General features: G+C 44.5%; 1 protein-coding gene across 1 annotated transcript; it reads left to right on the top strand.

Moving 5' to 3' along the window:
- The first annotated feature begins 1,638 nt into the window (after nt 1–1,638).
- LAP3 (leucine aminopeptidase 3) lies at nt 1,639–26,896 on the top strand. The gene is given in 13 exon segments (NM_001309218.1): nt 1,639–1,757; nt 4,155–4,270; nt 5,880–5,934; nt 6,399–6,504; nt 7,632–7,791; nt 9,186–9,350; nt 12,073–12,231; nt 16,418–16,542; nt 17,743–17,831; nt 18,683–18,785; nt 24,030–24,109; nt 25,751–25,860; nt 26,343–26,896. Coding segments are annotated over 13 exon segments (1,560 nt in total). The 5' UTR covers nt 1,639–1,655; the 3' UTR covers nt 26,533–26,896.
- The last annotated feature ends 906 nt before the right edge of the window (nt 26,897–27,802 follow it).

The raw sequence follows: 27,802 nt of genomic DNA, 5'->3' as shown, positions 1-27,802 counted from the left end.
AGTCCTTGAGGCCAGGGACACTTTTAAATTCTGTTATACCCCACAGTTTGTAACAGAAAAACATAGTAAACACTTGGTAAACTCAGGGTTTGATGGATGACTAAATCTTACATCCCAAAGTGGTCAACAATACTGTTCCATAAAAACAAAACTTATTTGGGGGCTATGAAGTTTACTTCTCCCTTATCCCATTAGGCATACAAAAATGCCCTGAAGCATTTGAAAATGGTCCTTGAAGCAAAGAAAAACGTAAATGAGGATATGCCAGGAAGTAAGTTATCCCTGGCAGGAGCAGCAGACAGATAAAACAAAGGGAACGTACTCAGCTGAATGGAGACAGTGACAAGTGTAACTTACAGCTCCACGCCACGGTCACCTCTGAAGCTCACAAAGCCCCCCTTCCACAGGGTTGGGGGACAGGTTTTGGCACTCCATCTTTGGGTTGTGGAAGCTGCAGCTTGATCTTGTTGGAAGAAGAAAGGAGCAATAAAGTGAATAAAAAGATTTCTCTCTTGAAGTGAATATAGATAAATTTTGGTGAATTTTCTGAGTTTATGACGCATCTCCGCTTTATATAAAGGAGATGGAGGTAAGAGCGGACCTACCATGCCCAACTTGCCCAGCCTTTGAGATGGGACCATCAAATGTGTGCTCTGTGTCCAGCCCTTGGAGAGTGAAATAGACAGTCCTTCCTGCCAGTGAGATCACGGTGGAGACTGAGTACTTCAGTCAGTGTGCTCCGCACCCCATCCCCATCCACCCTGCACCCCAAGCTAAAATCAAAGATTCAGCTAAAATTAGGATCAGATACGGGCGTAACGTTAAGGATAGTTTTCGTATCCCTACTTGCGCTTCCCAAGTGCTCCGACTTGTGTTCAACCGTGCATTTTTTTACAAAAATATTTAAAATCCTTTAAAAAAGAAAAATATATTAAAGCATTGAGCAGTCTTCACAAATCTCCTATTTTTAAAAATAGTATTTGGGCTAACTGCCTTACAGCGTTGCAACCTGAGACCAAATGGAAGTTCAAAAAAAGGGATAGGAATAACAATAACTCGGTGGGAGCCTCCTCACTACCCAGTTAGATCTCCGCTGTAAATCCACAAGCATCCTCCTACTTACCGAGCTCCCCGGTGCCAGCTCTCCATCCCCGCCCCTCGGGGTACGTCAAAACCGCAACTCCGCCCCCGTCTGGCGCTCTCGTTCGAGAGCCCCGCCTCTTCGCCCAGGTCTCCACGTGCACGTGCACGCGCACGCTGGGCGGGCGTGAACCTCGCAACAGCCGCGAGCCCATCCCGGCACGGCCCTGCCTGCTGGCGCGTGCCCGCCCCGCCCAGTCCCCGAGGCGCACGCACGCTCGCTCGCTCCCGAGCCCCCCCGCGCGCGCCGAGACGCACCCGAAAGCCCCGCCCCCAGGTGCCCGCCCGCCGCGCCCGTGGCGCCTGCCTGCCAAACTGCCCGGCGCCGGCCCCGCCCCCCGGGCGCACGCCCGCTGTCCCCGAAAACCCCGCCCCCCAGGCGCGCGCCCGCCGTCCCCGAAAGCCCCGCCCCAGGCGCGCGCCCGCCGTCCCTGAAAGCCCCGCCCCCAGGCGCGCGCCCGCCCCCCAGGCGCCACGTGCTCCGGGAGGGCGGTGCAGGGGGCAGAGCTGACAAGATGTTCTTGCTGCCTCTTCCGGCTGCCGGGCGAGTCGCCGTCCGACGTCTCGGGGTGAAGCGTTTCTGGGGACGGGGTCTCGCCACCGCAGACATGACGAAGGTGAGAGGCCGGGGCTGGCTCCGGGGGCTGGCTTCAGGAGTCCTGCCCGCGGGCGACAAGGGCTTCGGGGCGGGTCGAGGCCGCGTGTCCCGGGCTCCTGGGCCAAGTTGCAAAAATCGGCTCAAAAGAGAAATTCCTTGTCTTTGCAGAGCTGGGCTTTGGCAGGGGCGGGCGGCGCGGGGCCGCAGATCTCCCCCGAGCATTCTCCAGCCGGCTGCCTGCCGCGGGTGCGCTTTCATCCTTCTTTTCTAAGAGTGCCAGCTAGGATCCGAACTCCGGGCGCGAGAGAATAATCGCTATAGCTAGCATTTCCTGCGCTCCCACTCTGTGCCGTGCCCTTATTTTATGATTTTGTTTAGTCCTCCTAGTAACCCAGGGAAGGACGGTGCCAGTGTTGTTCCCACCTTGGCGAGGAGGAAGCCCAAGTTCGGTGAGGTGAAATGTCCTTAAAGGTCCCGAAGTCGGCCAGTCACGGGACCCGGGCTCCACAGCTCCCTCTCTCCCCATGCCGAAGTGGAAGGCCAGGAAAACACAGGGCCCCCAGGAATAAATTGCCTGAAAGGGTGTCTAGAGAACAATAATGTCTCTTTAGGGAAAAGGGCTTTGCAGAGAGGCCTAATCTCTTTGTGAGATTACAAAGAGAATGTCTTCCAGAGGAAAAGCCTTCACCTAGTTGAGCTCCAAAATATTGTGAAGAAGGTCACTGTTGGGATGGGGAGGATGTGGAAAGCGGAGTGGCTCAGTGGAAGGAGCACAGGCTTGGGAATCACGCTTGAGGACCAGAAAGAAATGACTGTCCTTGGCAAGGAATGTTCTAGATAGGGCTTGAGCTCGGGCCTCCCGCCATATCACAGAAGGTGGAGGGACCAGACTCCTGTCCAGTGCTCTTTCCGAGATGGTGCAGCATCCTACCCAGGTAACAGCGTGTCCTTGCTGCTCAGTTCCCTGCTTGGTTCCATGGAATCCCGGGCAATGGGCAGCCGTGGGAAAGTTAGAAGCTGGAAAAGTCACCAATGCCAAGAAAGCCTATTTTCTTTGATGAAAAAGAGAGAAAGGACACCATTTGGTCTAAGTACCAGTATGATTTTGTGGAAAAGACAAAGGACTGTGAAGGAAGGCATCAGAATTCTCTCTCAGTTCTGTGGCATAGCGACTAATATGTCAGACCAGGTTTCAGTTTCCTTAACTGTCAGACAGGCAGAAGACTACACATTCTTTCCACCTCACAGAGTTGCCCTAAGGCAGAAAACGTTTTTGAAGTGATAAGTTGCTGTGCAAAGGCAGAGAGTGATTTCTTCCTTATTTAGTTGGCTGAGGGGTGAGCCACTAAGTGCTGGGCAGAGTGCTCTGCTCCTGCCCCTCTCTGTGAAGTTGCCTCCTTTTTTTCTCTTTCAGCCTGTGGGTTAGCCAGAGTTCTTAGCATCATTGGCAAGTGCAGCCATTGGCTTTACTGATGTGGCATTCAAGAGGATCTGAGATTTTCATTTGAAGGTTGTAAGAAGAGGGAAAACTTCTTTCTACTCTCCCAGATTCTGTGGCTGGGCCTGAGAATTAGCTGGACATGAGACAGATTAACAGGAGAAAAGCATGCACATTTCACTTGATACTTTTCTTTGTACATGGGAATCTTCTAAAGGAAAATAAAGACCCAAAGAAACATTTAGACCCAAAAGCTTGTATGCCTTTTTAAACAGAGGCCGATCACTTGTGAGGATGTGAGAAGACAAGGGGGCTTGGCTAGGAGCAGTAAATTGTGAGATAGTAACTTGGACGTGTCTGGAGGACACTAATAGAAGCTAGGGGTTATTTTAGTGGGTTGGTTTGTACAAGTCCATTTTGGTGTGGAGTCCCAGTCCCCGGTGATAAGGATGTTCTCTTCCTGGTATAGGGAGAACACCTTTCTCCTGGGAAATTTTATGACCTGCTTTTGGGTAGAAAGTGGGAGGTTAGAGCCCTTCTTGCACCTGCTGCTTCTCATGTGCCTTCAGCTCAAAGTAATCACTAAGCCATCGTGGCATATCTTGGGGCGGCATGTTCTGAACCTCTTTGAGGTCTAACTTGGTTACAATTGGATTTGCTTTCTTAAAACAGCATTCTGCTCTTTCTGTGAAAGTGAAGGAAGCCTCCTTTATGTTGTGAAAGCCTTTCCTTATGAGGGACCCTGAGGACTCACGACAGATAGTCATTTCAGGTTTGCTTTGGCAGGAATTTGGAACATTTAGGTGGGATGTGAATGTAGCGGACTGTCCAGCACCTGCTTCTTTTTGGGCTTTCTTCTTCTGTCTTCAAAGAGGGACATGATTTTGGTGGAATTATTTGCCCCTTCTGCAATTTGGGGACCCTTGAGTCCCTCTAGTGTCTGCTCTAATTATAGTCACTGTTTTTGCTTGTTCTCAGGGCCTTGTTTTGGGAGTCTATGCCAAAGAAAAAGAAGATGTTGTGCCACAGTTTACAAGTGCAGGAGAGAATTTTGATAAATTGGTGTGTGGAAAGCTGAGAGAAATGTTGAACATGTAAGTATTCATCTGTGGGTTCCAGTTTTTTAAATGCCCTGAAATAGAAAGAGAATATTTTTTCTGTGCTTTATTGTTAGTAGATGAAAATTCAGGGAAGTATGAAGTAAGCTGGCCAAGATCTTCTCAATGAAAGTGAAAGTATGTATCTCTGGGGTACATTTTGACACTTTGTGTTTCAGTATGAGTGGGTGTACACTTCTGGGAAGTCAGGCCACTTCAGCCAGTTCATAAACTTTTTGTGAAAGCACCCGATTTCCTCAGCCCACCCTCCTGGCTCGAGTTCACTTCTCCCCACCCTCGTCCTACCCGCCTGCCTTCCCACCAGCCTCTCTACCTTCTTTAACTCCCCTTCACTTTTTGGGGAAAGCATCTCCGTGGACTAGTTCAAAACAGCCTAGGAGGCATTCTCCTTTCATTCCATGCCTTGAGTTTCAAGAGCTTCTCAAATCTTAAAGTACACGTGAATTGCCGGGGGACGGAGTCAGAATGCAGATTCTACTTCAGTAAATCTGGGCGAGGCCTGAGATTTTGACCACTCTTGGATTAGCCAGGGTCTGGTGAAGGTAGAGAAACTGGTTTTTCCAAGTCCTTTTGAGCTGCAGACCACATTTGGCAGAAACAGAAGTATCAGCATAAGCCACTGCAACTACATATTATTCAGATTATAGATAACCGATTAGAATCTAATAGATACAATGTAGTAAGTATAGTAATTATGTCATCGTTGGATAACAATTTGCATCCCCTCTCAGTTACCAATCTTTCACCAGTAGACAGCCTACTCAAGTGCTTGACTAACTCATTAATCCAAAAGTTACCTTGGTGGAGTGCAGAACAAGCTGGCCTTCTCGACTGATAACTATCAGCTTCAGCGCCAGGGCATCCTGTCCTCTCGCTCTAGTTGTGCACTGCCACCTGTTTTGTTTGGAAATTGCCCAGTATCTCCTCTGTAGATAAGCCCCCACAAACACCCTCCCAGCTGAGCACACTGCAGTCAAGTCAGCCACTTTGATTAGTTGTGTCTTTTATTAGAAAGATTTAAGATTCAGGTGAGCCCTCATCTGGTGCTCCGCTCTCCTCTGCAGTCACGGGTTACCCATCCATGGCATTGCTTTCCACATTTGTTTTCAAATAAGTTTGTATTAAAACTAATCTGGAAGTTTGCTAAATAGCTTTTGAGCTAGAATTAGAAGTGCTGCATCTGAGAAATCTGGCCTGAGAGAATTCTGTTTTTTGATAAAAACGTAAATGCAGCAAATTCACAGAAGCAGCAAAGTATTACAATCATGCTAACGGTATGTATGTGTCACCTCTCAAGGGAGCAGAGCAAACTAATTTTTTTTTTAAAGATTCTATTTTTTTTCCTTTTTCTCCCCAAAGCCCTCCAGTACATAGTTGTATATTCTTCGTTGTGGGTCCTTCCAGTTGTGGCATGTGGGATGCTGCCTCAGCAAGGTTTGATGAGCAGTGCCATGTCCGTGCCCAGGATTTGAACCAACGAAACACTGGGCTGCCTGCAGCAGAGCACGCAAACTTAACCACTCGGCCACGGGGCCAGTCCCCAGAGCAAACTAATTTTCAAAACAATTATTTCCTCTTGTTTCAGATCTGGACCACCTCTAAAGGCAGGCAAAACCCGAACCTTTTATGGTCTGCATGAGGTATGAGATGATGATAAGGTTTATTCGGCAAACCCTTAGTAAGCATCTACAACGTGCCAAGTACTATGGCTGCATAGTCGTGCAGAAAACTTTGTATCAGATTGTAGGTATACTCTTATCACAGTATTAAGGCATAAGTATTATTTAAGATTGAAAAGAGGCAAGTTGCTGTCAAAAAGTCCTGCCTCTCTTGTAGTCAGTCTACAGGCTTTCTTGTTCAATGGCCGTAGTCATGGCACTGTCTTACATAGGAGAATTACTTGCAGGATTATTCTCACTCTACCTTTCAAACACACACGTTATAAAATTTTACCAACATACAGGGCTAAAAAAAACCCAACAACCAAATTTTCCCAGTGATTTTGCCCTGTTCAGGTAGTTGTGTGGGAGCTCATGTTCCATTTCCTGCTGGAAGTGAAAGCTTTAAAGACATAAGCAGCTGATTTTGTGTGTTTGCGAGACAGGACTTCCCCAGCGTGGTGCTGGTTGGCCTTGGCAAAAAAGCAGCCGGAGTTGATGACCTGGAAAACTGGCATGAAGGCAAAGAAAACATCAGAGCTGCTGTTGCAGGTTACTTTACTTTTGAAGTTTAATATTGATAATGATTCCTAAGGATCTACGCTTTAAGATTGTCTGTGTCCCCCTCTCTTTATCTTCTTACCGTCACCACCCCTCCCACGTACACACAGAAGTGTCTCGTCTTAACAACTAGTCCATTTCCCTTACGCAACGTGCTTGGCCTTATGTTAGATGTGGAAGGTTAGTTCATGGAACTTTATTTTTATATGTCTTTAGCTTCTGTTTGGAGGTTTCGCAACCCTTTGTTCACTCTTGCAGTCTTGACCTTAGAGCTCTATTTTATCAGAAAGTTCTAAGATGTGGATCTTTTCTTTTTGTAATGCAACCCCAATGTTGCCCAACTTTTAAATCACATGGAGTCGTCATATTTAGAAATCAGAGAAAATGGATGCCAAGTGTGGAGTGCTTTTCTGTCACTAGTTACCAAAGGTGTGTGCCTGTGCCGCTTTGTCACTTGGATGGTGTAAACATTGAGGTACATGCCATTGGGTCCCTTCAGAGCTGAGCAGCAGGACGAAGCCCGCGCTGCAGAGGCTGTGGTTAAAGATACTTTGAAAACATTGCTGAGGTGTTGATAATTAGCTTGTTTGACTGATGTTTGGCCCTGGATATATCATGCCTGTTTGTTAAATTTACTTTCAGTGTTCATGTTGAGTGATTATTTCTTAACTCTTATTTGGGCGTTTTTACTGACCTGATCTTAATAAAATGCTGGGCTAATAATGGACTTTGCTCAGTTCCTTAAATATCATTTCAGTGTCATCATTTCTCTGTCATTTTTAATTTGGTAAACCTTGGTGGTTGGAAGCTTCATCAGGAGATCTTAGAGTTTCAGAAGTAATCCTTATAATAGCAGGCCCTTCTGAGGGCCCACTCTGCGAGGAGCTAGCCCGGTCAGTCATGTTATCCATCAGTCTGTCCTCGCGCTACCTGTGAGGTGTGTGTACATCCTCACTTCACATAAGAGGAAATGGGGGCTCAGAATGGTCAAGTGTCAGAGCCGAGATTTGAACCCCAGTCCTGTTGTTTCCCCAGCCCACCACACCATGCCTCTGCCTTCTGCTATTTGTGTTGTCTCTGACTGACCCTGATTTTCTGGTTCCTCTGTCCTTTTGAAGCGGGATGCAGGCAGGTTCAGGACCTGGAGCTCTGTTCTGTGGAGGTGGATCCCTGTGGAGATGCCCAGGCAGCTGCGGAAGGAGCAGTGCTGGGTCTCTATGAGTATGACGACCTCAAGCAGAAAAAGAAGGTGGTCGTATCGGCGAAGCTCCATGGAAGGTGAGGGAACGAAACCAAGATCAGGGTTGCATTCCCTGGCATTCTCACAGAGGGGCCTCTTGGATATGAGCTGCCTGCTTCCCAGTCTCTGGCATGGCTTGTCTCTGACCTCCCCATCGCCTTAGCCACTTTAGGAGTATAACTGTCCCCACATTCTGCTTCCAGCTTTCATCATATGCATGTTCCCCTGTGACTCCCTACCGGTTACTGGGTTACTGCTGGTAACTGGGAAGCCAAACCAAGTTGGCTGCCTGAAGGAGGAGAGAGCAAGATGACAGACAGGTCCCAGCAGGATTTGATCCCGATAATTTCCATTTAACCAGCATCTGCTGGCACCATGCTACGGGCCAGAGAGGCACAGAGGCAGGGCTATGGTCTTTGCCCTCAGGATCTAGTAGGGACACTCATCCTTCAGCACATTTGTTGAGCACCCCCTCCATTCCAGCCCTGTTCCGGGTTCTAGGAGACGAGATCCCTGCTGTCATCAACAGTCAGTGTGAGACCTTCAGGAAGTGGTGCTGTGGGGACAGTGGGGGGTCTTGGCACAGCCTGCTGGTTGGCAGCTGTGATGTAGTGGTTAAGAATGAGGGCTCTGTGACCAGTCAGCCTGGCTTTCCATCCTGGCTCAACCACGTACTCACTGGGTGACCTCGGTTAAGTGACGGAAATCTCTCTGTGCTTCATTTTCTTCACTTGTTTAGTTGAGTTGTTATTCTCATTTCATAGGGCTGTTATGATGATCAAAAGACAGATCCTGTTAAGTGTGTGGCACAGGGTAAATCCTCTAAACACTGAGTTGTTATTTTCTCCATTGCTACACTGGCCGTGTTAACTCCTGTTGTGCAGAAGGAGAGCTAGGATCGTGAAGCACATGCCTTTCTCCTTTCTCTCCTAAAGGTGATCCTTGCCCTCTGGTGGGTTGGAGTGTAGAGCCTGACTCAGGCAAAAAGAAGGCAGAAAGGCCTTGACTTCCACATCAGGCGTGTTACGGGACGCTCGCTCTACCGTTAGCACTGGGGCTGCATCATTCCTGGAGCAGTGAAGGAGGCCGAAACGGGTCTTTCTGTGGGAACCTTTCCATTAATTTGTGTGGTGAATTTAGTGCTTCCAAGACCCATCAGTGCAACCCTTTTTACACAGATGAGGGTTCTGAAGTGAAATGCTGGCCAGGATCTCCTCCAGCTTGGCTCAGTGGGGGCCATTTTCTCTAGCTCTTCACACCCTACTGTCTGCCATCTGGGTCAGATCACAAAGAATGAATCCAGCTCCCACGTGCCCATCGTTTTTCACTTGTAGTCCTCTTTTGTTTTTATAAGGTAAGAGCCCCTTTTAGCTGTGATGTGGTCAGTGTTCTGGAGAGGTTGTGACAGTGACGCTGTGCTTTCTTCCACCAGCGGGGATCAGGAGGCCTGGCAGAAAGGATTCCTCTTTGCTTCCGGGCAGAACTTGGCACGCCACTTGATGGAGGCTCCAGCCAACGAGATGACGCCAACCAAATTTGCCAAAATTATTGAGAAGAATCTTACAAGTGCTAGTAGTAAAACAGAGGTCCACATCAGGTAATTCAGGACTGTGTCATAGACTCATAGGATGTCACAGCCAGAGGAGCCTTAGAGGTCCTAAAAAAATCCAGCTCCCTTGCTATTCAGAGGAGTAACTTGAGACCAGGGAGCTGAGACGAGACCCGCCAGCAGCCACACCTAAGCTGGGATAAGGGCTCAATTTCAAGTTCTTTCCATCATATCTTTCCTTTCTTTTTGAGAGAGTGCCATGGCTTCAGACTACATGGGGCATGTGTGTGTGTGTGTGTGTGTTTTATAATAGCTTTATTGAAATGTAATTCACACACCATACAATTCACCCATGTAAAGGATACAATTCAGTGATTTCCAGTATATTCACAGAGTTGTGCTACCATTGCCACAATCAATTTTAGAACATTTTCTTCACCCCAGAAAGAAACCTTGTACTCATTAGCAGTCACTCCTCCTTTCCCTCCACCCCAGCCATCAGTTGATGGACATTTAGGTTGTTTCTACCTTTTGGATCCTATGAGTAATGCTGCAGTGAGCATTAGGGTACACGTTCTTGTGTTGATGTATGTTTTCATGTCTCTTAGGTGTGTACCTAGGAGTTGAATTGTTGGATCAAATGGTAACTCTTTAATTTTTGAGGAACTGCATTTTGTTCTGATAAATTCTTCTTATCTTTTCTTGACACAAGTGGAGAACACAGCACGCCTAGCTTGGCATGGTTTGAGAATCCCTGCCTCGTAGATTACGTGAGCTCGATGCCAGAGCTGGTGTTCTCAGACAGTCCTGAGGTGTCGCCGTCGGCAGCTAGGCTGTTGGACGCAAAAGCCTGCCCCTCCAGGTTCCGTTACCATCTTGGGATCGCTCAATAACCCTTTAAGGAAACCGACTCTGAGCATTTGGGGATTTATAATTAAAATAAATCAACAGATGTTTATTTAAAGAATTCTTCCAAGTTGTTTCTCAAGGATTTAAGAGAATTCATCAGTACCTAATTGTGGTTAGAGCTCACATTTTTCAGGAGAACCTCGATGGTCTAGACAGAGTGAAGAAAAATGTGTCATCTACAGAAAACACAGCACTTTGAGCTTGATAATGTTTTTGGAATGATTAGCATATATTTAACTGGTAGCAGTGTTTAGACTCTATAAAGGTGTCTTGGCAGAGATTATTCCTTGTTTGAGGAGACGCTGGAGCCACTTTGTGTTGGCAAGTTGTGGCGTGGGCTTACACATCAGTGACAGCAACTCCTGTGTGCCTGGGAGTTTGGCATACAAGGATGGATGGCGGTGGTCCTTGTCCTCAGAGAAGCGAGGACCTTGTAGGAAGGAATAGACAGGTAAATGGGGTGGGCAGAGGATGCTGCAGGAGGAGAGAGGCGAGGAGGATTGTGGAAGAGTTGAAAAGGCCTGCCAACAAAAATGGTGCCTAGGCAGAGTCTGGAAGTTTACTTATAAGTTAACAGACCAAGAAAGTGGGGCAGGGCATTTCAGATGCAGAAGCACACGTGCAGCCGCTCCTTGGGAAACTGCGAGGCCTGTGGCTGAGCAAAGGGACGGTTCGGCCAGAGACGATGTGTGTCAGGTGGGAGGAGTGTAACCCATTAAACCGAGACAGCTGCGCCAGCCCTGCTCCAGTGTAGGTGGGTACAGATCGAAGAAATACAGACACTACTTCCAGATGGGCAGGACTTTAATAAAACACCCAGTAGTGAGTTTATGATTAAAAATACCCACGTCATACAGCCTTACTTCCTTTGAAGTGATTTTTAAAATCGTTCTATCTTCCATTTTTATATTCTTTTCCTTCTGAAGTTTGGTGGCCATCTCTCCATGATGCAATCCTTGTTTAATAGTTCTAAGAAATGGATAGGCAAGTGCAGGAGGAGCATTCCTTGAATATGGTTGTTGCTCGTCTGTCTGGAGGAGTGTAGGACTTCTCTCCTGGCCTAGTTACTGTGGCCAGAAATCCATACAAAGCCCTTTTGTACCCCCAGCCTAGAATGAATAGGGATACGGCATTTGTTTTCTGTTGGCACCGAGGACTATTCCCATTAAATTACCCCATTGATCCTGTGTTTATTACATACTAATTAGCTTTCCTGCTTCAATCAGATAGCTCAAACTGCAATTGAAACTGTGAGAAATAGCATGACAACATTGAAAAGATCGAAGTCCAGCAATTCTGAAAAAGCCAAGAAATAGGATATTTTAGCCCAATCAGTGGAGTGTAGTTTTGTTGGTTGTTTTGCTGGTTGTTTGGTGGTTTGTTTTCATGTTTTTTTATTTTGCTCTTTTAGAAATACCAAAAATAAAACAGTGGACCCCTTAAGTATCTCTAAGAACCCTTTATGGTCTCAGAGCCTTGCTAATTTCATCTTTAAATTAAAACTTTAGAAATATCTAAGTACGTTAGGGAAAAAAATCAAGTAATAATTATTTACTGACTGTGCACTATCGCCTGACATTACATTACGTTCCATGTGTGGATTCTCTTGGTAATTCTTTACATAATCTTCTGATGGAGGTATCATTGACCTCATTTTATAGATGAAGAAGTAGGCTCAGAATCATGTGACTGTCCCAAGAATGTCCAGAAGGCGGATGGGACGGGATAATTGAAGGCTTAACTTGTCTATATTTTAAGTGCTTGTATGTTACACTTTTTTACACACAGATGAGCTTTTTCTAAGTTATTTTGGAATAGAGATAACAAAGTGTATTTACTTGTTTCCCTTTCTGCCTTATAGACCCAAGTCTTGGATCGAGGAACAGGAAATGGGATCCTTCCTTAGTGTGGCCAAAGGATCGGATGAACCTCCAGTCTTCTTGGAAATTCACTACAGAGGCAGCCCTGATGCAAGTGAACCACCCCTGGTGTTTGTTGGGAAGGGAATTACCTTTGACAGGTACTTCTTTATTATATCTGTGCTTTGTATTTGGGTGAATGCTTTGTGTGCACTTGTATCATTTGGTGTAAACAGTCAGTGTGCTGCATCACAACGTTTTGGTCAGCAATGGTGGTCCTGTAAGATTAGTACCATTTAGCCTAGGTGTGTAGTAGGCTATACCATTTGGATTGTGTAAGAACTGAGGGGAGGAAGAAGTTTTCTTTTACCCTTCTAAGTTTTTCTGGCCGGTCTAAGGATTAAATTGACATGAGACGGATTAACAGGAGAAACACAAATAAAAGTTTAATAACATGTATACATGGGAGAAATCCAGGAAAACTGAGTAACTCGCCCTAATGGCCGAAGCCCTTACTTTAAATACCGTCGTCAGCTAAAGACAGAAGATGTTGGGGTTGGGGAGAGTCAGGGACTTCACAGGGAAGGAAGGCAATTCAGAGTAGGTGAAAAGGAAACATAGGTAGGTTTGGGAAACAAGCGTTTGGCCCCACAGAAACAAGAACAGAGGGGAGCCCAATAAACAGGCTTCTGTAGGTTCCTCCCTGTCCACCACCCAGTTCATGCTATGCCAAGGTGATAGCTCGCTTCCTGAGGCAAGTTTTTTTATCTGAATTCTTTTAGGTGGTTAAGGGGGAGGAAACAACAAAAACTTTGTGTTTTGCTTCTTAAAAATAATCAGCCTCAAATAATCCTCATGTTAAAGAGTTACATTTCAGGGTGGCAGATTTTGTTCCTCTTTAGTACACTCTGATGTGTACACGATAACGAAATCACCTAATGATGCATTTCTTACAACATGTCCGTGGTATCTCTGTCGTTACGCGACACATGGCTGTAGTTTGCTTCACAAGCATGGTGTTTGGTCAAATCTTACTTGTGACTTTAAATGTATTAAGCTGCCACTTATAAAATGCTGAACATGTGTCAGAGACTCTATTAGGCATCTTAAATATATCAGCCCTGATCTTACCGCTAGGAGCAGGGCATTGAGGAAATTCCTAGGTCAGGAAACTGTGACTGTGAGGGGTTAAGTAATTTGTTAAAGCCCCATAACTAGTAAATAGAGTCAGAGGTCAAACTCAGGTCTTTTTTGAAAATGTCTTAAACTCTTTCTGGCACACACTTTGATTCTCCTCTGTGGATATTAAACCGTTCCCATGTGGATAGTGTGGGCCCAGCTATTTGGATTATGCTGTCCTTCCTCGGCTTGCTTCAGCTTACTCTTTTTAGCTGACCAGTCTAGCTCCCATTGATCTTATTAAACCATAAGTATTCCTTAGAATTGGAAACTCTTTCTGGTTATTTGAACCAAGGAGAAGCCGAGTTGGAAACGGTGGTATAGGTCAGTATTTCCCATGGAAAGCGTGTGCTACTGAATACTAGCATCAGGGTTGCTAATTAAGTGTGAGACTTAAAAAAGGATTACTTGACAAAAAAACTAGGTTAGATAAAATTTACCCTCAAGTGTTCAGTTCAGTGAGTTTTAACAAATACAGGCACCCATATGACAGCCACCACCATCATGAAAATAGAACATTTCCTTGGCCCCCAAAAGCTCCCTTGTGCCTTTCTGCAGTCATTCCTTCCCCACCTCCTGCCTCAGACAACCGTCATCTTTCTGTTACTCTAGATTGGTTTTTACTACAGAAATTCATATGCATGGAATCTTTCATGTTTGGCTTCTTTCTTTCAGCATAATATCTTAGGAATTTATCCATGTTGTTGGTCATATCAGTAATTTGTTCTTTTTATCACTGAGTAGTATTCCATTGTATGGAAATAATCAGAACTTCTTTATCCATTCATCCGTTGATGGAAATTTGGGTTGTTTCCAGTTATGGATTATTAGTAATAAAGCCAAGATCATCTACAGACCTTTGTGTGGATATCTGTTTGTCTTTCTCTTGGGTAAATACGGAAGAAAGGAGTGACTGAGTTGTATGATGATGGCATGTTTAACTTTATAAGAAATTAGCAAACTTTTTAAGTGGGTATACCATTTTGCATTCCCACCATCAGTGTACGAGGATTCTCTTTGGTATTGTCTGTCTAATTCTAGCCATTCCCGTGAGTGTGTAGTGGCATCTCTTTGAGGTTTATTTGGCATTTCTCTGACTAATGATGTTGCACATTTTTTAATGTGCTTAGTGGCCATTGGTATATCTTCTTTAGTGAAATGTCTGTTCAAATCTTTTGCCCTTTTTTATAGGAGTGTTTGTTTTACTGAGTTACAAAGTTTTTTTTTTAATATATTCTAGATGTAAGTCCTTCATCAAATAGATATGTTGAAAATATTTTCTCCCCACTCTGAGTCTCGCCTTTTCGTTTTTTTGAGTGGTGTCTTTCAAAGAGAAGTTTTTAATTTTGATGAAGTGTAGCTTATCAACTTAATTTTATAGTTCATGCTTTTCTTGCCCTGTTTAAGAAATTATTGCCAGTGCCAGGGTCTGTGTTTTCTTTTGTAAGTCTTATGGTTTTAGCTTTTAAGGCTATGATCTGTTTTGAATTTCGGTGTATGCTGTGAAAAGCATTGAGGCTTTTTTCTTTTCTATTTGGGTATCCATTTGTTTCAGCAAAATCTGTTGAAAACACTGTCCTTTCCCCACTGAACTGCCTTGGCACTCTTGTTAAATCAGTTGACCATATAATTGTGGGTCTTTCTCTGGACTCTGTGTCCCACCACCAGGACTTTGTGACCGGACGTTTTGATGACTACAGCTTTGTCTTGAAATTTAGTAATAGGAGCCCTCCAGCTTTGCTCTTCTTTTTCAAAATTGCTTTGGCTGTGTGCTTTACATTTGCATATCAGTTTTAGAATCTGCTTGCCGTGTTTTACACACATAAACAAAGCCTACTGGGATTTGATTGAGATAGATTTTGATTGAGATAGATTGAGATAGATTATTTTTTTTTTGGTGAAAATTTGGTAGTCGTGTGGGTAATGAAATAAAGGGAGTAAAACTGATATAGGAGACCTGAATATACATGAGCCATGGCAAACATCTGAATGACAGATGGTGGGAGCCTCAACTAGGATGGATGTAGTAGAAAAGAAATAGGTGGATTCGAGAGAGGTCTAAAAGGTGAGCAAAGATAACTGCTGATCTTTGACAATGGTTACTTTAGAACGATGGTCTTCTGAATAGAGTGGAACTCCCAGAGCAGAAAGGGCCTTGCGATGGATGTGGCTAGTGGACAGAGGGACAACCTCCTGCACCAGCATGCTCCCTTCACCCCCTCCAGGGGTTATCCTTGGACTTCCTGGACCAAGAGTATCTTTCTTTTCTTATTCTGAGCCCCTGGATAGTCTTTAATTCTGGGTGTAAATGACAGCCATCTAATTACCAAGTGCTTCTGAGGTGAGTGAGAATTAGGATCTGCTTTCTAAGGAGAGCAGACCCCAGGCAGGGAGTAGATTCTCCAGAGTCACCAGGGCAAGTCAGCAGCAGAGCTCGACTAAAACTCAAAGCCGAAGCTGCTGGCTTTGTAGGCCTGTGAAGCAAGTCACTTCTAGGTTCTTACAAACCAGAAGCAGGAAAGTCAGCAGGTACTTATGGAAGCCTGCTTTGGGGTAGAAGGTGGGTTTCTTGCTGATTGAAACCCTTTTCAGCTCCTGTGGTTGAGCGCCATCTCCAAGGCTGCGGGGCAGCCCCAGCTTCCTTCCCCTTGCCATCAGCAGGATTTCCCACACCTTGGGGACGTCGGAGGAAATTGTTCTCCCTCCGTCCTTCTCTGGGTGGAGAGGGGTCCTCCCAGTCTTCCATGAGCTTGTCGGCTTCCCTTAATAGTTTATGACCTTTAGATTCAGTAAGTTGATCGATTCGTAAAATTTGCTGAGAAGACAAATCTGGGTAGGGGTCAGGAGTTAATGAGCTAATACAGAGATGGAATTTGAACAGCACTGATTGTATGGTGTAGTGATGTTTCCAGTGGCACGGCTTAAATTTCATTCAAATAGAAATAAAATGAGCTAAGACACTCATCTATATTTTTATAAAGACTGCAGCATTGTCTTTTAAAATGTTGAAATTATTCAGATTCTCGATTTAGAAATTTGCGTTTTCTTTGCCAGGTAAATGGTGCTTTTATGTGGCAGTTAACCCTCAGCTTATATGTTCTTTTTTAAGAAAGTGATTTTGGCTCTCTTCTTTGGTATCAATGTTGCACAGTGTCCTTTTCCCCCCAGTGGTGGCATCTCCATCAAGCCTTCTGCAAATATGGACCTCATGAGGGCCGACATGGGAGGAGCTGCCACTATATGTTCAGCCATCGTGTCTGCTGCCAAACTCGGTCTGCCCATCAACATCGTAGGTGAGTGGGCCAGGGAGTGTGTGTTGGAGAGCTTCTGGAATCCACTCACATGGTAGAACTGAGATAACAAACATGACTTTCTCTACCCTGAAAAGATCAGGAAACGGTTTTTAAATAGCTTTTCATCAAGCAGCAGCTGTTTAGCTAAATGTTTTCTAGTCTGAACTGATCGAGTTCAATGTGTTTTGCAATTGTGGGCTGTAGCTAGAATTGATTTGTTGTACTTCCACAAAAAGTGGTTAGCAGTCAGGGGCGCATAATGTCGAGTTCGTGGTTTACTCCAGTGAAAAATGCTCAGTAGTCAGGGTCGAAGGGCATTGCCAGCTCGTTTAGTGATTACCTCATAGGGGTTGTGGCCGATTCAATGGCGTGATACTCAGAAAATGCCTGGGACTGGAAAAGTGCTCAGTACGTGCAGCTCTTTGTGTCATTCAGGATGCCAGACACAATGCTGGGGGTGTGTTTCAGAGGAATGTGCGAGTGGGGGGAGACTTAGGTTGAAGGGCTTTTCCGGTATCACACCCATTGCATGGGAAGGTAGACTTGGAATCCAGGTCTAGCTGACATGTGTCCCCCTCCGCACCTTTACAGTCATAGTCCTTTTTTGCTAAATTATTTGAAAGTAGGTTGCAGACATCATGACGTGTCATTCATAAATACTTTAGCATGTGTCTCCTAAGAACAAGGACATTCTGTGTAATGACAGTACCATTATCATTTCCAACGAGTGGTATAGTAACCTAATTCAAACTTCCCAGTTGTCTAAAAAGTGTTCCTTTTATATATGTGGCTACGCATGCACAAATACTTATTTCTATTTATTTTTTAAATTGGGGAGCCAGTCAAGGATCACACATTGCGTGTGGTTGCTGTGTCTCTTTAGTTTTCTTTAATTAGAACCCTATTTCTGCATCTAGGCTTGTCTTGTGATGTTCCATGATTTGGGTTTATTTGGTTGTTTCTTTGTGATGGAATCAGGTTAGACCTCTTTGGTAAGAGTGTTGCATGGGTGACATGTACTCCCTGTTGCTGATGTACAGAATTTCACTTGGCTCATTGGTGATGCTCAGTTTGATCTCTTGATTAAGGTGATCTCTGTGACCGGCATGCTTCTGATGGCCCACTGGTGGCCTCTGTTCCAGGGGTGGCATATTTGGACCCAGCACATCCCATGTTTCTTCATGTATTATTTTCCAACAGGTTTGGCCCCTCTTTGTGAAAATATGCCCAGCGGTAAGGCCAGCAAGCCTGGGGATGTCGTTAGAGCCAGGAACGGGAAGACGATACAGGTTTGTAAGCGGAAGACACAGCCCTCCCCGTTCTGGTATTTGGAGCCCCAGGAATCTCAGAGTAGCTACGTGAACACACCTTGAATGAGTGCAGAGCACAGGCTCCATGTAGGGGAGGACTTTATTGCAAGTAGCTTTTCATGCAAAGTCAAAAGTATTTCTTTATGGGGATTTTAAGAATGCCTTTCTTATTGTTCCTCCTATTTCCTGTATGCTGTACACGCAAATTACCACGAATTTGTAGCCAGCCCTGCAGAGCAGGGCAAAGCAGTAGAAGTGTGCTCTGTTTTCTGGATACACCTCTGCTGTGGTTAAATTTTTCCATTTGGGTGCTCAGGTGGAAAACACTGTCCTGAGTCATGGACTCTCACTCCTGGGGCACGTGTATGCACGCAGGCTGCCCATACTGATTGGACCTCTAGTTAAGAGAAGGGACTGTAGGATAGGTAGAGTTGCTAAAGTTGCAAGAGTTCTTGTGTCTGGACTCCAGGCTGTCACTTCGCTGTAACTTTCTTAAACTCTAGCCTGTTTGTTTTCAGAAATCTTGACATTTTTCCCCACTCTGTTTAAACTTGTTGGTAAAATGGATCAGACATTTTCTATTTATTTCAGCTTCCAATGTCATTAGCATTCAGTCAGCAGCTCTAGTTCAGAGATTATTAAATTATATTTGCTCTTCAGATTAAATATATTCCTATTCTAATTGAAGTATGTTTTTGATACTCAATGACAGACATCACACTAGCTTTTTCTCACTTTTAAATTGAACGTTGTCATGAGTATCTAGTTTTGATATTCATTACTTGTATTATCTTTTATCTTACCTTTTTCTTTTTGATCCTCCTCTCCAGGTTGATAACACCGATGCCGAGGGGAGGCTCATACTGGCCGACGCACTCTGTTACGCGCACACCTTTAACCCACAGGTCATCATCAATGCCGCCACCCTAACAGGTGACACAGTATGCTTTTCCTGCTTTTGTTTGAAGAAAGTCTTATCTGTTGGCATAGAGTGCACACATTGTATTCAGGGCATTTTACTGAATTTGGCTTGCTCCATTTACATTCAAAGATCTTTCTCCAAAGGAAATGCTCTGCATTTGTAAGCTGTTTTGAATATTAGGTTTGTTGTTTTAAAACATTCCAGGCTAGGGGCCGGCCAAGGGACCGAGTGGTTAAGTTTGCACACGCACTTTGAGGCCGAGGGTTTCCCTGGCTCGAATCTTGAGCCTGGACCTGGCACCAAAGGCCATCAAGCCATGCTGAGGCCATGTCCCACATAGCACAGCCAGAAGGACCTACAAGTAGAATATACAACTATGTACTTGGGGGGCCTTTGGGGAGAAGAAGACAAGAGAAAAAAAAGATTGGCAACTGTTGTTAGCTCAGGTGCCAATCTTTAAAAAAAAAATTCCAGGCTATACCTTTAAAAAAGGAAATAACAAGTAGGTCAGATCAGCCCATCCAGAGTGACATCTAAAAATGACACTAAGAGATGTTTTCTGGTACAATTACTGTGTGGTACAGATCTGAAAAGATTAGTGATAAATCCCAAAGTCAGTAGTTGTTTTTTATTAATCATAATGTATCTGACACCCACTGCATTTTCTGAACTTTTTGTACTTGATATTATAAAGAAATCAAAACATTTTGGGGAGGTAGCAAGATCCTCATTGAACAGAGGCAGCACAGTGCATGTGTGGTATGAAGCAGGAGCTTTAGGCCAACTGGGGGTGACACCCAGCTGTGCCACTTACTAGTCGGTCAGCCTTGGGCAAGTTACCTGACCCCCCTGAGCATCAATACCTGGGGACAAGTCTGTGTGCCTCACCGAGTTTTTGGAAAGCCTCTTTAATACACTGCCTGCACATGGCAGACGCCGGGTGAAGGAAGGCCAGAACACCCCCGCTCGGTAGAGTAACGAGTGAACTCCTAAAGGGGTGACAACGAGCATTGCCTTATTGCAGAAACCCAGTGTTCATAATCTTCCGTCGAATAGTTCTCTTTCTAGGGATTCATTCTGTGTCTGCCTCTTTTAAGGTTAAAATTCAGAGCATTTTCTGTCCTCTGGTTTTAGTTCTTCCCCTGGTCATGCGAGCCTTTACCTGAGCGGAAATCGGTTCATGTTTCCCTTCTGTGTGGGTCTAACAAGGGTGCACAGATTTATTTTGCTGAGTTTTTTTAAGCTAGTGTTAGAGTATTTTCATGGTCTTTGGTCTCTCTGTTCAGTTCAGCAAACACTCTGAGCTGAAGGGTGGAGGCGCTGAGGTCGGTTGTTGGGGTGCAGTGGTGAGGTGGGTGGGAGTACACCCTTTCTGTCAATGAGGAGTCAGGGTGCCCCCCACCCCCGGCCTTTTTTGTTGCAGTCTGAAGGGGGTCTGAGAAGGTGGGGAAATTGGTGCAGGTGTTGAAGGGCGAGCTCATGGGGAGCCTTCAGGCTGCCCGGCCGTTGCCCTGGGTGAAGGCTGTCGATGGTTCACTTCAGTTCCCCGGATACCTGCTGAGTCCCTCCTCGGCTCCAGGGGCTGGGGTCAGAGGGGAGCGTGAGAAACAGTTTCCAACCCCGAGTTCATGGCAGGCTTGAGAGATAGAAGACCTGATTTTAAAACTTGTCCTGCCTCTTAATAGCATGTGACTTTAGCCAAGGCCTCAGTTGTCTCATCTGTAAAAGGGACATACCGGCACCTCACTGACGGGAGGGGTTTCTGTGAAGGTTGAAGGAGATGATGCGTGTCGATGTGCCTGGGCTGCCAGACACGGAACCAATGTTACTCTCCTACGAGGCAGGCCGGTACCAGGCTGTAGGAGCAGTGGCAGGATAGGGCATGGCCAATCAGTCATGGTACCCCTCCTCATCTTTGTAATGCATGGTTGTGACTTAGGATGGAACGAGAATGGGGACAACATCTTCCTAGGAGCTTTGATGTTTCTGCTGTACTCAGAGCAATTCTGGTAACACTGATCAGTTAGCACCTCAATTTATGGCTCCAAATGGGCCTTGTAGAAGAAAATGGGAAGTAGACCTCTGCTATTGGTAATTCTGAAATTGGTGGTGGGACTGGTTCTGTGATTATGTAGACAATAGATTATTTTATAAAGTATATGATGAAACCATCTTTGGAGCCATGAACCCTGTTGGATCACATTAAATATTTATGTCTGTCGTTTTCTGTTCTTTTAAGAAAGGGTATCATATTCTTGGTCGAGGTTAATGCTCATCTTTTCTATGAGAAATTTGAACACTGATGCAAGACTCTTATGGGCTTGATAGGAATGTTGTGAGGACAAGTGAATAGTATGGGAAAAACCACTAACTTGAAAAATAAAGTATTGATGAGTACGAGATGTATCCCCCAATCACATGGTGGACTATAAGCAGTGAATGACCGGCCCCTGCCAATAGTACCCAGTATATCGCGGGTGCCAAATGAAAGGCTGTTGACACACTTGGCACGTCTTTAACTCCTGCTAGTGGCCAGGGGTACAGAGGTGAGTGGGAACAGGTGTCTGGTGGAGAGTCAGCGGATCCTCACATGCACAGATTTAAAGTTGCAGGTGACAAGCACAGAGAAGCAGAGTTCAAAGGAGTCCAGAGGAGCCCGTGGACTTGGGGATTTCGTGGGTCCAGGTGGTCAGGCATCTTGTCTGACAGTGCCACCTGGGCTGACATCTGAAGGAGGAGGCATCTCTGGGTGGAGGCAGGAAGGAAGAGCATCCCAGGGGAGAGCACACTGCACGGTTGGGGCCCGTAGGGGCAGCAGGGAACAGGATGGAGAAGAGCACAGTGAGGCTGCCAGGACGCACGATGCTGCTAGGTGCCAGGCCCTGGCTGGCCTTGCTGTGTTAGGGTATTTTGTCTGGAGCTAAATTCAGCAGGAAGCTACTCTTAGAAAACTAAGAGTTTTAAGCATGGGGACGATGAGATCATGTTTGTGTCATGAAAAGGCGTCTGGCCGACAGCATGCAGAATGCACTGGAGAAGGGCCAGGGTGATGCTGGCAGGCCAGTCAGGCTGGTGAACGGTGTGTGGCTGTTGACTCTTGTGGATCTGTAAGTGTGTGTTAGGGATGAATATTGCAGTATTTTCAGTTGGCTTCAAAATAATCTGTTGGGCATGGGGGTATAGATGAAACAAGTTTGCCCATGAGTTGAGAATTTTTGGTGCTGGCTAGTGGGTACCTGTGTGTTCATTGTATTATGCTTTTTGCTTTTGTGTATATTTGAAATTTCCACAGTGTTTTTTTTAAAGGCTCTTACCATAGCCCAGGTGATAGATGATGATGGTAGCAGTAGCAGTGGAGGGAAGTAGATAGATTTGAGAGAAAACTGGGAGGTAAAAAGTAACAAAACCTGAAGGAGGGGCCAGCCTGGTGGTGTAGTGGTTAAGTTCGTGCTCTCTGCTTCTGACGCCTGGGGTTCGCAGGTTTGGATCCCGAGTGTGGACCTAGCACTGCTCACCAAGCTATGCTGTGGTGGCATCTCACATAAAATAGAGGAAGATTGGCACAGATGTTAGTTCAGTGACAATCTTCCTCAAGCAAAAAAGAGGAAGATTGGCAACGGATGTTAGCTTAGGGCCAATCTTCTTCAGAAAACAAAAACAAAAACAAAAACAAAACCTGAAGGAACAAATGACCCAAACAGACCCAAGTTGCCTAGGTGTCATGCAGAATCACAGGTTGTTACATATGGGTCACCACCTCAAAATCGTGATTTGTTTTTAAATTGTCAACTGTTTGTAATTTCTTACTGTTAACTAATTATTAATCTAATTCACTTGTGACTTCTTGGAAAAAATGTACAGTCACCATCCTGATGGCACAGAGTTATCTTACACTGAAGAAGTGCTGCTCCTCTCCCCAGGAAAGAGTCAGTTTAATCATATGGTGCTGTGTGTGGTCCATGAGATGAACCAAAATTAACAAAATGAAATGATGGCTCTAAGCTTTATTTCTTAAATCAGTGATGTGTGCAAATATTTATCCACAAACATGGGGGGATTATTCAGTTGTCATCCAGCCACTAATCCCAACTGCAAACATATGGAAGGATATAGAAATTTTATATATTGTTAGAAGAAAAATGTTTACAAAACAGTGTATATAGTACTATCTTCAAGTTTTAGTTTTCCTTGGGGGAGATGCTAACGAACAGTTCGTGCCAAGCCATGGGTAAGGATTAAGGAGCAACTGGGACATGACAATGGGTAGCAAGTGCCATCTTGAGAAAACTGTAGCATTTCCCTCAACTTCAGTGGTGTCTCCGATGATGTTCCACATGAGTGTTCCAGTGCTGCACTGAATGAGAGTGGGTTTTGCTGCTTCCTCTTGGTAAATACTGAGCTCCTATGTGCCAGGAAGTGTGCTGGGCCCTAAGTACATGCTTAGGAGTCAGATGTGATCCCTGCCCCAGAGCTTACAGCTGGGGCCAGGCAAATAGCAGATGAACCTGCCAGGAAATAATTCCAAAACCAGTGAAGGCAGCACCATGCTGCACCTGATGGCTCACATTCAGGAATGTGTGCTCAAGAGGACCGGAAATCGGGATTTTTAAAAATATGTTAATCTTAAAAGAGAGCTCAGCCAGTGGGACACAACTTTGTCAGAGAAGGAAATGATGAAACAAATAAATGTGATAAAATAATAACACATTTCTTTTTAAAGGCATCAAAGTCTTGTAGCAGATACTTACTGAGATATGATTAAAAATATTGAAAAATTAGGAATGCTTAAAAGTCCAATAGTAAGTAAATTATGATACCTCTACCCAATGGACTTTTAAATCATGAAAACTACTTTCAAACATTTGTTTATAAAAGAGGAATAAATGTTCAAAACATAAAAGGAAGAATACATACTTGGACATATGCAGTATGATCTTAATTATGTTTTTTAAAAAAGTTTAGAAGTCTGAAAGGAAATACTAAAAATATGTGATGGTTATCACTAGGATGAGATTATTGGTGATATTTGATATTCATTCCTTTTTTGCATTTTCCTTAATAATTGAAGGTGAATTCTAGCTTGAGAAACAGAAAGATATTAAATGTATACAATAAGGATTTCCTAAGCTTATCTATTTTTGAAAATGAGGGAAACCTCAAAAATAGGGTTAAGGCTAAAGTTTTGGTTTGAGCAGCAGAGAAATCCGTCGTGTCTGGAAAGGCTGAACACTGACCTGAGGGGTTGTGTCTTACAGGTGCCATGGACATAGCGTTGGGGTCCGGGGCCGCTGGGGTCTTCACCAATTCATCCTGGCTATGGAACAAACTATTTGAGGTAGGAATAATATAGAGAGACCTAAATTATGGAGATGATGAAATTATTCTAGCCTTAGTATATTTCTTCAACTCCTGTGTTAAAGTGATTTTTATGTTGTAGTTTTGCCTTTGAATTGAAAATTCAATAAATTTGATTCAGTGTGCTTTGGGTTTTCTATAAATGTTCTAAAATTATGGGTATGATGCCACATTCCTCCTCTCCCCCAGTAGCTTCAGAGTGATGTGAAAATGACTTACAAATACCAGGGCCACCGGGTAGAATCCCTGAGGTGGAAAAGGTTATGAGGACAGCTTTGTGAAGGAAGGAGTGGCCCGTAATGAATGTGTGTCACGAGTGAACAGGGCTTGCCCTGGTCTGTTAACGGGTAGTGATAAGGACATCTTCCCACCACTGTGCTCTGTGCCTCCTCCGTGCCCTTTGCCAGCCAGCCAACCTCTTCCAAACAGCAGTCCCCCATCACCACCTGCCATGCTTTCACTCAGCCCCATAACCTGACTCCATTTGCCTCGCTTACCCTGTCTAGAGGCAGCATGTAACTGACCTCTTGGTGACACCCCACTCTTGGCTTCTGTGATAATCTCTTCTGGTTCCTGTCTTTTCTGACCTCTGTTTCAGCCTCCTTTGCTGGCTTTTTCCTTTGTCTCCACCTTGGGTTGGTGTACGGTCCTGGGCCACATGCTCTTCTTACCCTTCACATCCCTCACCAGGAAGCTCGTCTGTTCCCATGGCTTCAGCTAGGACTTCTCTGCTGATCACTCCCGTCTCTCTCCTGAGCTCAGACCCTGTGTACCCGCTTGGCTACCAGACACATCCGTCTGGCCCCTCACCCTTTAACAAGTAATTAATGGGAGCTTACTCTGCACCAGTGGGGAACAAACAAAATGTCCCTGAGAACATTCTTGCTGTTGGTTTAAGGTCCTAAACTTCCTTTTTAGCCTAAGCTGCTTCCCCTCATGTCTGTCATCTGGTCATTTGTGAGGCCCTACCCTCAACCTCTGTGCTACTCGGCTCAGCTGTCTCCTTCCAGGCTGGGTGAGGGACCCTTCCTCTGGTCTGTCATGTACCCAGTGTCCTTTCCATCATAGCACCTACAACGTTGTTTGTTTTGACTTTCTTAAATTTAAACTTCTTTAAAAACTCAAAGTTATATGTGCATAAACCTTGTTTAAATAACAGTCAGGAGTCTACAGTCTGCTTTCCTGGAGGCAGCCACCGTCAGCCCTTGGCTGAGTTATCTGACATCTACTCTTGTCTCAGAATAACAGCTTCTCTTGCTGCTTCCTGACTTTTCACTTTTGGCTCTTATCTTTGACCACAGTGTGTTACAATCTGTTTCTGTTTCTCCCACTCGCCTGTGGGCCCTTTGATGGCTCAAATACTAAATTTCTTTATATCCCCCACAGCTGATGGTGCTTCATACACATTCAGTAAAAGATGAATGAGTGAGTGTGTAAGTAATTGTATGAATGGATGAGGACAACTTGTCTTAGGAACTGGTCTTCCTAAGGTCAGCGGCACATTTTAGAGTAACAGGTCAGAACAGCTCTTTCCTCCCTGTATTAAACATGTCAGTGCTGTGAATTTACCCAGAACCTACTTCATCCAGTCTTCCAACTATCGTACCTATTTTGTCTTTAGGCCAGCATTGAAACAGGGGACCGCGTCTGGAGGATGCCTCTCTTTGACCATTATACTAGACAGGTTGTCGATTGCCAACTTGCTGATGTTAATAACATTGGAAAGTATAGGTATGTAAAATGAGCTGTAAAAATACATTTTTATAATCATCATTGGTTGCGAAAATGGCCATTTTCAATTTTATCCCCTTTCACAAAAGATTTAACTATCCAATTTCCTTTTGATGTAGTGCTCATAAGCACTAATATTTAATGTCTTTAGTTTTCAAGGTATTTCCCAACTGGTTCTCAAAATTTTGCATGTTTTCAAATCTAAAGGTCATTTTAAGCAAATGGTAAGAGAAAGAGATGGACAGCATGGGAATTCATTACCATGGGAAAAAGGAATCTAGAATTTATCCTTTACTGCTTAAAGCTGTGTTTCAAAATGAATATTCTGAGAGTGGTTTCTATGTTAACTTGATATAAGATCTCCTAAGCTTGGCTTTTGCTCTCTGGTCATAGAGCCTACTTAGCAAGAATGGGGGATCTTAGTGAAATGTTCAGTGCACATTTTCATGGGGCTAACTAATGATTTTTGTCTTTCTCTTCAGATCTGCAGGAGCATGTACAGCTGCAGCATTCCTGAAGGAATTTGTGACTCATCCTAAGTGGGCGCATTTAGACATAGCAGGAGTGATGACTAACAAAGATGAGATTCCGTATCTGCGTAAAGGCATGACCGGGAGGCCCACGAGGACCCTGATAGAGTTCTTGCTTCGGTTCAGTCAAGACAAAGCTTAGTTCAGATACTCTAAAATGCCTTCATTCTGTCTTAAGTGAGCTTTGGGGCTTCAAAATATTTTTGAATGAATGGATGAAAATCTTTTAAAGGAAACAAAGGATGAAATTTAAAAGTGAAATTTGTATGCTTTGTCTTTTCATTTTATGCAGAGACTTATTAAGATAAAACTAATGGCTTGCTTGGCAAAGATTTTAAAGGTATTCTAAAAATGATGATTAATTTTTTAAAAACTACCTAATCATTTTTCAGAGTGTATGTTTTTAATTGAGTGAAATTGTATTTCGGATTTGTGATGCTAGGAACAAACTAAAAGTTACTATGCTGTTGTCAGAAACAATAAATCCAGCTTTTTGTGCTCTCTGATGTGGCTCTGGTATTTACTTATGTTACTGTAAACCCAGTGACTACTATACCATAACTTGTCTCCTTTGGCTGTGTTATGTGAACTAAGTAATTAACTGGGGCACAGTGATATAGGTATTTTCCACTGTTAATCATCACTTTGGGGAAGTCAATGAGGAGCTTATCCATTTGTGAGATAGGAACTATTATCCTCATTTTACAGATGAGGAAAATGAGGCACAAGAGAGGGTCAGTGACATGCCAATGTATCACCAAGCTAGTAAGTAGGAGAGCAGAGGTTTAAACCCAGGTGGTCTTGATGAGGATTATTTTAGGCTGGTTACTTTTAAAAACTGCAGAGGAGAAGGAGGCTCTGAGGAGTGGAATTGGCTTGCCCTTTGATGAGAGACATTTGCATTTGTGAAGGAAGTCTCCATCTGTGGGGGGTGTCTCCCTCTTTGCACCAGGAGGAAGAGGGGATGCCCTTATCTCTAGAAACTCTTAATGGGGAAGGCAAGGACTTAAGTTGTTTCCTGTCTGGTAACCTCATGTAACTGACCCCCTCACCACCAACATCCTCCTTTGTTTTTAGCTGAAGATAATATTTAAGATGGTGGCTTCTGCCATTTACTTAATCTGGTCTGATGCTTATCTAAAGTTATAGGACCACCCAATAACCAGACCCCACCTGCCCTGATACCATTTTAACAACTTTTTTTACATATTCTTTCCTTTGTCTTGTAAAGAGGTAACTCACACACCTATGCCTTAAATTTAGCCCTACTCTCAACACACGTTTGCAGCAGCAGCTCCTCCTGCCTGTGGGTCCTGTCCCCTGCAGCAGCTCTGACTGCCCATGGGTCCTGTCCCCATGCTATTCCACACCATTCTCTAAGTAAAAGGGCACTACTGCCAGACCTTGAGAGT

Source organism: Equus caballus, chromosome 3 (genome assembly GCF_041296265.1).
Source record: "Equus caballus isolate H_3958 breed thoroughbred chromosome 3, TB-T2T, whole genome shotgun sequence".
Lineage (NCBI taxonomy): Eukaryota > Metazoa > Chordata > Mammalia > Perissodactyla > Equidae > Equus > Equus caballus.
Note: the sequence above shows the minus strand (reverse complement) of the source record. Positions and strands in the feature narration are given on the sequence as shown.